The sequence below is a fragment of the Haliaeetus albicilla genome, chromosome Z (genome assembly GCF_947461875.1).
Source record: "Haliaeetus albicilla chromosome Z, bHalAlb1.1, whole genome shotgun sequence".
NCBI classification, from domain to species: domain Eukaryota; kingdom Metazoa; phylum Chordata; class Aves; order Accipitriformes; family Accipitridae; genus Haliaeetus; species Haliaeetus albicilla.
In genome coordinates, this window is record NC_091516.1 from 13,113,754 (window position 1) to 13,126,109 (window position 12,356).

The window sequence follows — 12,356 nt, forward strand, 5'->3', positions numbered from 1 at the left end:
TGTATTTCCGCACTAAACTTCTGTGTTTGAAGAGTGCACGATTGTGCCTGCAAAGGACAATAAATGCCATTATTTGAATAACTAGTGTTATCAGACTCATGAGACAGCCACTGAACAGCAGCAGATTTCCAAAAAGCAGGAGTGAGTGGTCAAGTCAAATTCAGAAGAGCAATCTATACTTAGAAATACAATATGCAAACAATAATAAATATCTGATGAAGAAAGACTTTTTTCTCTGAGTGTTTTAGAGAAGACCAAGGGGGAAAAAGTTTCTCAGATCTCTTCACACAGCTATTGTGACATTCTAACACTGACAAATGACAGGGAATGTATGTTGAGCCAAACAAGCTTACTACGTCAGAAGTCTTACTACTAGAAAGAAGTTGTATGCTTAAATACGTACAGTGAGTAGAGCAAGAAGCTCTCCATCAGAAGCCCATTCTCATTTTGAATTACCAATTGCTATACGTCTGCCAAATATTGCTATTGTTTGCAAAGGTAGCAGCAGCAGCTCTGAAAAAAACCTGACTCAGAGGACACTCATTATCAGCTCTATTTAAGAAAACTTTCATTACCCAGAGGGAAAAAAAACCCCACCAATTATAGTTGTACTGAAATACACAAATTGAACCCCACCATGGCAAGTAGCATTCAAATTCTGCTCTCAGAAAACCTGAATTACACAGTCGGGACTTCAACAGAAGTTCATGGCCTCGTCTCTTCCACAAGCAGCAAGACTCAAGAACTAAACCAGAGATCACAGGAAAAGAAGAGAAACCTCAGAGTTGAAGGAGGCAAGCACTAGCCTGGAGATCTGTACCTCTCCTATACCCATCCACTGCAATCTTCTCTAATGCTACAGCTGTCCTCAGCATGGAAAGAAACAAGCTCTTCATAGTCTGTGTGCCCAGGTGTAGGCTGCTAGACTTCAAACTGGTCTGCATACCTACAGTGCATCGAACAACTGACACCAACAGGAGCTGCACTTCATGTTTCAAAACACTACTTACAGCATTTCTGAAGAGATTAGACCTGACATTCCAAAGAATTACTTTGAATCATTTACCTTACACTCATTGCATCTCATTTTAAATATGCAGCAAATGCCAACTTGTTTAAACAGTGAGAAAAACTGTGAAGCACTCAGAATGCTGCAGAATAATAAAACAGTGAATTCAGAAGTTAATTGGGGTTTGAATAATGAATACGAACAATAAATGTCATGCAGGACCACACACTCAAAGAAAGAGTGACATTTATATGAATGCTATCAAATTTCTATGTTGCATGACATATTCTAGTGGTTAAAACAGTGAAAACTTTAATATTCTATAGGTGTAAGTCAATCTAGGCTGGCATAACTTGTGTTTCCATATTTGGTATTCCACCCAGATAATAAAGTTAAATGCATTAATTTTTAGTTATTTTTGTTTTTTAATGTTAAGATACAGAAAAAAGCCATAAAGACAAGTTCCAACAGTTGATAATATACAGACACCAAGACAAAGCAGCAGCATGGCTGGAACCATCAAATATCCAGAGACCTCAACTTGCTGCATGATTTAAGTGATTAAAAATTGGGTTACCCTCTGCAAATAGAGAAGATTGGGAATTTCTGGGACAGACTTTAAATATCTGACGTCATCCACTGAATGCAGCAACTGCAAAATGCCCTGTCCAATCTCAGGCTGAGAAAGCTATGTCACAGTGGACCAGTACTTCTGCCTGAATTGGACCTGCCCTTGCACTAACTCCTTGCCACAACCTGATTTTACTCAGTGACCCAGCCAGTCCCAGTCCCTGCTCCTCTGAGGGCTGATCCCTGTAATTCTCATCTTGTCCAACTCCTTGTTCCCTCCTTCCAATTCACACTTCCTTCTCTAGCCTAATCTCACCCAAACTCCTGCCAGTTCAGCCCCCTGCGTTTCTGACCTTTTTATTTAACTATTAGTGATACCAACCATGGAAGAGGATTTAAGAAGAGGCCATTTTTCGTACCTAGGTACTGTGGCTATTGGTGCACTTAAGCCACACACAGTCATTTCAGATGATATTTTCAAGATCTGAATTCGTTCAGGAGACTGAAGTTGTAAGAAACCAGCACAGCTTAATTAACTGTTTTTCAACTAATCTTTCATTTTACCTACTTCTTGTAGTTCCTCTCCTACAACGTCATTCTCAAAAGCAAAGATTAGCATCATACTCTTTGAATCACTAGGAGTCAGGTACAAGAAGCACCCCAGTATTTACATCAAGAATGGAAAAGTCAGTCAGAAAAAAACCCAAATGAAACACAAACAAACAAAACAGAAACCAAAACCACAACACATTTATATCTCACATTGACAGGAGCACCTATAGATCTATTAAAAATGTCTCCTGTACCAGGTTAACAAATTATGCTCACATCACTCAGATATAAATAAAATTAAGTGAATTCCCATTTATCACGGAGGGTGTACAAACACAATTAATTACAAGTGAGAATGTTTAAAATGGAGCAGAATAATCCAATCTATGCAAGTTTTTACAGCTTTTAAAAAAAAAAAGCAACAACTTTAGACCAAATAACTTTAGACCAAAACTAGTCATCAGCTACCAGGTTTCATTAATACAGAGGAGATTAGCAAATTAAAGACCGAAGAAGTAGATACATCTGTAATGATGCTTTGTATTACTGTTCACCGGGAATGGGTCCAACATTGTTCCACCATGAGTAAAATGCTTTGATAGCATACCTAATGCAATCATATTCTGAAAAACACCATCAGCTAAGTTTACACTGTTATTTGTGATTTTGATTTAAGTGAAGAGAAAGTAGTGAACTCAGAATCATCCCCTCCGAACTGTCCTTCATGTTGTTAAAAAAAGTTTTCACTTTTGAGGTACACCCATTCTTCTACCAAAAAGACCAAAGCATTTATCTTGTGCACAAATACTTTACCATGGAACGACAGCAGAAAAATAAACAGCTAAAAATATAACAAAGATAATATGACCTTGTGTTGCCTCTTTTTTTTTTCCTAAGTGGAACTCAGTAAGTGACAGCAGTGCTCTGCACAGAACATGTAATTTACTTTACTATTGTTCAGTTTGCTCCCAAGGACAAGCAGGGAAGTAAAAGCAATATCTTATTGCAGAGGTCAAGAAACAGGGTTTATAAACGCCCATTCTAAACCCTGACTGGGATAGAGATTATAATTGTTTTGCAACACATCAGCAACTGAAAACAAGAATTTCAAATAAAAATCACATAACCTAAGTAGAACAAAAAAAATTGTTGGTAAGAGGTACAGGGAAAAATGCATAAGATACTTTTACAAGGAAAAGAACAGAGGGTACTTGTAACTGCTAAGGAAATGGGATAATAAGGTCAATTTTTAACACTGATTGACAAGGGCAAGTGAGCAAGACAACTAAGTATCTTCCAAGACTTGGATACCAGGAATATTATACATCAAAACAATAGAATAATCATGTTGTTCGGAAAAAGCAGAAACTGAAATGCTGCTCTTAGAAGTGACAGAATTCTTTTTTTTTTTTTTCCTTTCTTTCTTTTTTAAATTTACATGCAATTCAAAGGACAGCACCAAGTATCTGAGTAAACTGACAGAAGTACACCTGGTTAGTCCTAGGGAAAAAAGACTAAGGAGAAACAATATACTATGAACACAAAAAATGAAGATCTTAAATGAAGAGGATTAATTACTTTTAGTGAATGAAGTCAGAAAAAGAAAATATGGAAAACACCTTATCAGTTACATAGTTCCTTAAGTATATTCAAGGGAAGAATAAGCTACTGAAAACAACTGTAGAAATCTTCATTTTTGACCTTAGTTCTACATTAAGTTCAAGAGCTAAGAATGATCTCTTAATGACTGGAGTAGTTGCAATGTAAGCTGAGAAAACAGTTTTCCGCATCACAAAAACCCTTAGAAGATGAAGTCTCTTTATGTTATCAATAATTCACTGTATCAATCCTACCACGTCCCTCATCAGTCACTGGCTACCCTTAAGATCTGTCACCATAAAATTTTTCTCTTCTACTTCAAGATCCCCACAAATAAGTTTATCCAAGCTAACTGCTTTACCAGTTGCTGGTATCAACCAGCCTTCACTTTGCCAACTTCTTTGGCATTTACTGTTCCAGGACCAGCTTCACCTAGCTATGCATTTTCCCTGTTGCTTTTTGTGCTTGAAAGTTCCCAGAAAGCAAAAGAGGCACAACCCCTATCTTACCCTCCAAACTACCCAACATGCTCAGCAAAGATGTTACTCCTTAAAAAAACTCTGACTGTATACAGAATAGAAGCAGAAGCCAGAGGTCTAACAGGACCAAATCCAGACTGGTGAATCCACCCTAGGGAAATCATGAAATTAGATCCACAAATCTAGCAAAGTCAATCTTGACCAACAAGGATTTCTTATCCCTACCACTCCTACTGAAAGGCTTTGTTTTGCTACGTGAAAAGGATAAACTCTATTCATTTCAAGTTAAGCTCTTCAATGATTATCACAACTTATTCCCTATAACCACTTCATATTAGCCTTTTCTAAATGTGAGTAACACTAATTGTACACTTTCCAGTAAGAATTCATCCTGAGGTTTGTTTGGGGGTTTTTTTTGTAGTAACAGTTGTACTTCCTGCTTTCTGTTGAGTACTTCCCAAGATCACACCACCAGCTCAGAAAATTAAGCAAAAATGCAATGAAAAAATGCCTGAAACTATGTTTGTTGGTCTGAGGTTTTTGATTTCTCAAAGAGAAAACTATGCATCCCACTTTTCATAAACGAGTTCTGGAAAGCAATCAAAGCTATTGCTGTTTCAGTTTAAACTCTCCATATGATATACTTTGCTTTCACTATGTCCTCATTTTGGGGGAGAGATTTCTGACAAAGCTTAGCTTCTGAGGATAAAATTGGGAGAAAAAAATTTATTTGGCCAGCAATGGATATCAAAGTTTTCTTACTCCTGTGTTAACTGCTGCATTTCAGCTTTTATATTAGGACCTGACACTTGGAAAAGAAGATAGCCTACACATGAAGGATGTGTTTTTCAGTCCCATAACACTACATTCAGCCAGATGAAGCCTCTGAAATTGCAATTTGTACATGTTCAGTAAACATTTGGTATAAATCAAAGAGCTAAACTCCCCAAAGACTTCCTCCCTGTTCACGCCACAAGCTGCACATGGAAAAGTTAAGTTTCAAGAAGCTACTGACGTTTTGATGCAGTGTCAAACATTGCTGGTTCTTCATGCTTTCTTTCTTCATCATCCCAGGCCCAAGAATGAGTAAAGGTGCAGAAACTGTGTTCACAAACAGCAACTAAATTGAGATTTCATTTTTGACTATTCTAATAATACACTAGCTGTATAAACAGTTTACATTTAACCATATAAAGGAAGCCTTATGTATTGCACCAACAATAATATATTTTAACCTATGATTAAAAACCACTTACTACAAGAAAGAATTGTCCTTAAAGGTTACACATGTAACACCTGGAGGAATTAATTACTTAGAGGCAAAATAAAGACTATTTCTGTACTTCTAATAATAAAATAAATAAAAAAAAACAACAAAACAACTGAGTAACTGCTACAACAGTTCTTTCACAATTTCAAGTTTAACGTCTCATTCACTGATCAGTCATTTCCCACCCCCCTCACAGAATGATATTCAAAAGATTTTCACTCTAGCACTACCAGAACACAATTATTAAATAGGACAGCACAAAAGTAGCCAACTGGTTCTTATACTTCATTCTCATGCAGTGCCTGCTACATGCCACATTATCTCATGGAAGCAGAGCTACAAAGGGTTCTGAGCTACTAAGCAAGGCAAATTCCCCACCTCTGAAGCCAAAAGAACTTCAGAGGCTCACAAGGCCAAATTTGTCCTAAAACTTGCACCAGCCCCATCTTGCAATGGAGTACTGGATGCCTAACAAAGCCTCATCTCCATCTCATACCTATTCTCAAATCTTTTTCCTCAGCTCTGAAATGTGTGTTACATTCCTCTTTGTAATATTAAATCTCAATACATAGTGCAATAATAATAGTAATGCAATATGTGCTAACACTTTACTGAAAATCTGAAAAAAATGCAGGTATAACTGTTACTGAATACCTATTAGAACACTTCATAGTTTTAATAGATTAGAGTGCAGTTACAGCACTGATGAAATGTACTCTTCAAAGCTAACTACCATGTAGGGCAGCTAAAGGACACTTCCAATACCATGATGTTCAGCATTAAATTATGCAAGATTTAGGGGAATTTGTAAGTTTTGAGGTCATGAAGGGAAACCAATTATTAAAGTCAGAAAAATATTTGTATTTTATGTCCTTTACTAATTTAAAGACAGACAACTTAATTGGGTATATTTCAGTCATATAAAAGAATTAAAATTCAGTTATGCATATAGGCACACAACACAACTTTTGAATTCTAAAGCACAAACACTGCAGAAACACATCAAGAAATCAGGGTCCTGATCCCTCAAAAATAATTAAGACTTCTCTTTCTTCCTGTAAGTTTCTATCACTTTAGCTTCACTTGAGCAATCAAGGTGTAAACATTATAGATTCTGCTGCCACACAAGGTAGCAGTCATTTGCACTATTAGCTTCAGCATCAAACATCCAGCTTGTACTTCCTGCCAAACCAGATGGAAGATTAATTTGTGCTCATGTGAGTCAGATTAAGTGTAATATCCAACTTAAAACTGGAATTACCTCTGCAGTAAATTTAAGCTCTAACATATACTTAGCTCTAGTGACTCAAGTAATCTGCGACCTCAGCGGGAGCAATTCAGGTGCCTAATGCCATTTTTACATATCTCAGAGCATCTTTGACATCCACACAAGAATGGCAGTCATGACAGAACTACATAAGATCTGTGTCTTTTTGGAGCAACAACTCAAACATGACCACAGTTTGGATACCTAATCCCACCCAAAGAAACTACTCACATAATTAACATTACATACATTTGAGAGTTTCCATGATTGTGTCCTTCCACACTAAAACTGAACAACACATAGGCCATTCTGTTCAAAACTTCATCCATATCACATAGAGGTTTGGCTTTTACCTAAAGGTCACCATTCACATTTAAACAGAAATGTATCTCAGTTTTCAGTCCTACCATAATTTCTATAGTACCAAATACCTGCACCTGTTCAGAGCTCTAAATACATCAGATGAACCGACCCAATTAATCACAGAACACAGTTTTTAAAGTCACGATTCCACAGTCACTCATAAGTAACTGTTTCATATGTTTGGATGACTGTAACAGCCAGCCCACAAACCTTTTACAGTCTGTCAGCCAAGCCACAAAGGCCTGTGAAATTCATAGCTCTACTTAAAAAAAGAATTTCTTCTCTTTGTAGTAGTATCATTCACCTATAAAAGAAAAAAAAAAAAAGAAACACAACTACAGAAACAACACATTTTTATTGTATGTGAATTGCTGAATTGCTTCAGATCAAGTGAAATTTACACTGGGTTTTGAGAGACTGCTGTTTCAGAACCTTTGTATCCATATCACCTCCCAGGTGGTCAGACCCACCTCATCACTAAGAACTTCCCTGGTCATCACCAGACTGCTGGCTGACCCTGGTTACTTGCCCTGGACCTGATCCTGCCCCTGACTTGACTTTCTAACTTGGGCTCAGATCTGCCTCCTCTCTATGGATTTGTCTAGCACTCTAGACTCTTGGCTGAACACAGTTACCATCACTGGATCTGCTCTGCTCACCCTGTTCAGGTGTTGTGGGACTGCAGCACTTGTCAGTGAGAACTTTACCAAATGTGAATTCATACTCACAAGTTATGACAAGTCCTTCTCAGTGAAAGAAATGAAACAGCTTCCATTATTACTCTGCTTTCATTTATGATACTTGAGGTCACACCAAATGTGTACTTCTTCACAATGCTGCTACATGAAATTATAGCAGGATTATCATGTCTTCATTTGTATGGTACATGGATGCATTTTCTTCTGTTACTTATCTGTTTCATTACCTCCTGTCCTTCAAACTAAAGCATGTCTTGGTTTGTTGGTACAGCATCCAGACGATGGCTATTTACAGAGGAATACTATAACTTCAAAAGCATATCAGCCTTTGGGTTCAGTTCAAGTTTGGTTTGGTTTTTTTAAAGAATAAAAAAAGAAAAAGCAGAGGTTAAGTAGCCACTGTCTCAAAATCAACAATGTTTTATGATCCATCCAAGTAAGCTAATACTTGAAAGAAGAAATTCTATTTTACAAACTAAATTTCATTATTTCCAGTAGATACTAAACCAGAAACTTAATTTAATTTCAGGTTTCCAAAAGAATTAACTACCCAAAATACTGAGAAAACTAGATGTTTCTGCTTTACCTTTATCTTCCCAGAGAACATATTTATTTGATTCAACATCAAGCAAGAATCTCTGCTGAAATCTTTTTATTAAAAGGCATGAGAACAGTCACAGGAAACCTCAAGTAGATCACAGACAATTAGTAAAACCAAAATATTTAAGAAGGATCTATCTTTAGACCTTGGCAACAGCTCTTCCACGTGATGCACCGCACCCCCCCCCCCTTCTCTGCCATAATACTTTGTGCTATTACATTAGCACAGGAAGTGGTTTCAAAAGTAAGGAAAACAACTACTCACATCATACTTTAAATTATCAAGCAAAGACAAATAAAAATATGAGTATATTTGAATAAGGTGTTCAGACAACACGACTTAGGTTTCAGGGTCCATCTGGAAATACTAGTTCTACGGATAAAGTATTTTAAAGCACATGGTAAGAAAAAACTTAAATGCAGACATGCATGAATACCCACTAATTTCAAAGCTGTTATGCCAATGAGATGACAAACAAGGTTTGGCTTATATATGAGGCCTTCTGCCCCTTCAAGTTAAACGTGTGGACTAGTAAAGGTGTGCAAGATTACCTTTTGTGGGCAGTGGAATGTGATGGAAAGATTGAAGGAAGTCAAAAAAGCCTCTGAAAAAGGAAAAGCATACATTTTTCCTAAACTAACTTCTACAAATGAAAGAAATCCAGAACTGTGCTTAACAGTGAGCTTCAAGTTACAGAGAAGTTGTTACAGCATCCTTTTATCATGATGCATTGCAGATGGGAAGTAGAGCGTGGATTCTCCCTGACAGCTACAACAGAAGTCCTTCCCTGAAGAGAAACTGGAATAAACTATTGCACTTTAAGCATCGCCTTCAAACTGCAAGTATGTTTGAGGTAGGTCCCAAGCTCAGGTCTCAGAAACTACATAGGACAAGCTACCTCAGCTGGTAAGTGATGCAGGGACAACAGTACTGCTTCCAATACCCCTAACCACTCTTCGTATGTATACACAAAAAATTTTGCTAGATGTTATTTTCATAACTGTTACAAAAAGTGAGGAAAAGCACAACATATTTTTGTTGCTGAAGACACGTTCTAGAAAAATGACACCTTTTCAGTGCTTGTGCCAAAACGTATTTAAAAGAACAAAGCTCACTGCCATTGCTGCCAGTCCAAACTATTTCTGGCAACACCCTCAATGCCAGGGCTGCTGTTCATCTGGAAGGTCACTGCACTGTGTACAGCATCAAGTAAAAACACAGTGTCTAGCCTAAGGAATACTACTGACTAAATTTTATGACCATAAAAACCAAACTAATGATTCAGACAGACTCCAACGAAAAAATGTCAGTAACTCTATGCTTCCAGCAGCTACCTGCACAGAAGTATGCTTGAAATGTGACAGCTCAATTTTTAAAAGGCTTAATTATTCCAGCTGACATTCTAAACTCACTGCCATATACTATGTGTGTGCGCTTTAAACCATCTGTTGCATTAAAGGGTAAAGAAGTTTGGCAGAAAATAAACCCCCTTGTGTTCCAGCTTATCCTCAGATGTCAGAGGAGCTGGGGGCAGCTAGGTTTAATTTCTGACTAATGTCCAATTCAGTTCTGTAAGTCCGGTTGCGTTCAATGTGTTGAACTATCACGATGACAGATGCACTTAATAGTGTACTGCGCTGTCGGCTTAGCCACGTTCAATGCACTAGAATTACCAGACTTAGGGAGTTTGGTTGCGTTAACAAACTATTACAACTAGATTAATGAGCAGAGCAGTTTATTAAAGCAACAGTACAGGTTCTTTTGGATTGCCGGTGATAAATACACTGTCTGCAAAGCACATGCAAATAACAATAATACAGTCGACTACAAGCACAATAGATTATGGAAAAACTCTATAGAGATTTCTAAGTTTCCCAGGGAGGCACTCGGTATAACAGAAGGTTTGAATCTCACCTAATAGGTGTCCCTTTGGCGGGGGGGGGGAGGTTCAGAGGTGCGAACCTTTGACTGATCCCAGAAGTCAGCGATGTCCTCCCAACTTCTCTATCATGGTGTCTTCCCTAACAGTCTTCCTCTCTTAAGCCCTTTCATATTTTCTTATTTTTTAGGTGGAGCTTGAGTGACTCTAGTCATACATACCTTTACTTAGATTGGTATAAAGTTCTCTCACTTTACTTTTAAAGGTCTATGCTAGAGAAAATTCAGAGCACATGCTCAGTGAGGGGTGGTCGCACCTCGGAGGCAGGTAGTTTTTGGGATGGAGGTGTGTTTTGGTATTATAATGAGATTACAATGAGCAAAGTTCACCCAGGGAACATGATTTAGCGTGTCACTACTCCAGAACTGGGGACTTATGATACAATTCAGAAGTAAGGCAATAGCATTGACAGAACTCCCCTTATTTCACCTCCTTGCTTCACTCGATTCAATGCAGGGACCTTCCATTCTTGTTCCAGTAGTTCCAGCTCCCCATCCCTGCAGTGATATCACAGAGCCTGGCCAGTGTTTCCACTCCACTCCACCCTCCGCGTTGTTTCTCTTAAGAGTCAGCAACCCAGCCTCCCCTGGTGTTGCTAACATCTAAGGTTGCAGGTTATGTTGCTTAGGGAATTATTATGGAACAGATTTCTTGCATATCCACTGCATTCCACCCTGGAGCTGCACCTTCCCTTGGGGGGGGGGGGGGCACGGGACGGACACACATATCAATAAGTCACCTCGAGCAATCATTCCACAAGCATCAGCATGAAATAAAATGCAGCAAAAAAAAGTTTAGTAAGATTATTAAGGTAAGTAGCTCAATAAACTAGTTGAACTGGATTCAAATAGCAAAGGAAGAAATGATAAGAAGGGGAAGCATCTAAGGAGGTCAGCTCATTTTGACAGAACATGAAGCCAGAACAGCAGGTGAAGAAACAATTCTCAGATGTGTGACAAGTCAATAGTGCGCAAACTAAAAGCTTTAGAATACATTACAACGCAGCATTTTGGGATGCAGGGTAGACCTTATGCCCAGCCATCAGTACCCTGCACACTTCAGAACTAACGTAAAAAAGCAAGTAAGCTTGACAGAGGCTGGGAGGAGGCTAGAGAGGAAAAAGGGAGTAAATTCACTGAGCTTAACTATCTGGGTCAGTCAAACGGAAGAAAACAGACTGTAGTAGTATTATATGCACACAAAGTTACGGCGTAAATCAAGAAGCCTTTTTTTTTTTTTTTCCCTTCAAAACAATCCACCCGAAACGCTATTTGTGTTATTTTAGCAAGAGAAGGAAACAGAGAAACCTGAACTTGTGAAGCGGCTACGCCCGCTCCCAGGGCTTCCAAAAAACCCCTGCTTACCCTACAGGCCCCCCCAGAGCCGTCGTGCCCCAAGCCTCGCGGCGGGCAGCCCCCTCCGCCGCTGCCGGCCAGCGCCCCCCCGCCGAGGCCAGCGCTACCCCGCAGCACCGGCCCTTCCCCACCTCCCGCGGCAGGGAGCGGCCCCTCCGCACGCAGCGGGAGGAAGGGCCGGGGCCCCTCCCCCGGGATGCCCGCGGCTCGGCACAGGCCGCTCCCCCCGCCGCCACACCGAGGAAGGCTCACGGCCGCCCCTTCCCCGCCCCCAGCCTCACCTTGAAGGGGTTGTTGAGGTCCGGGTCGGCGAAGGGGTTGCTGTCGAAGTCCGACATGGCGGGGGCAGCCGGGCCCTGCGCTCACCGGGTGGCGGCTCTTCCCCTCGCGGCGCCCCCGACACTCGCCGGCTCCCCCCCCCCCCCCCCCGCCCCTGCCGCTGTCACCAGCCGCTGCGACCCGCGCCCGGGCCCGCCCCCTCCGCACCGACCAGCCACGGAGCGCCGACCTCCCAAAATGGCCGCCCCGGAAGTGAGGTTACGGGGCAGGACGGCCTTAGAGGAGAGGGGGAGCGCCTACTCCCGGCACGGGCAGGAGGCAGGGCGGGAGCAGGGCTTGGGAGCGCCCATTTCGGGAGGGCGGGGGAGGGCTAGA

General features: G+C 40.2%; 1 protein-coding gene across 1 annotated transcript in view; it reads right to left on the reverse strand.

Annotated features, from left to right (window-relative positions):
* The window catches only part of SCAMP1 (secretory carrier membrane protein 1), a 48,400-nt gene extending 36,244 nt beyond the window's left edge, over positions 1–12,156 (reverse strand). Inside the window, exon 1 of the mRNA XM_069775956.1 lies at positions 11,984–12,156. Coding sequence (XP_069632057.1) covers positions 11,984–12,040 — 57 coding nt within the window. The 5' untranslated portion in view covers positions 12,041–12,156. The remainder of the gene's footprint in view (positions 1–11,983) is intronic.
* Positions 12,157–12,356: the final 200 nt, after the last annotated feature.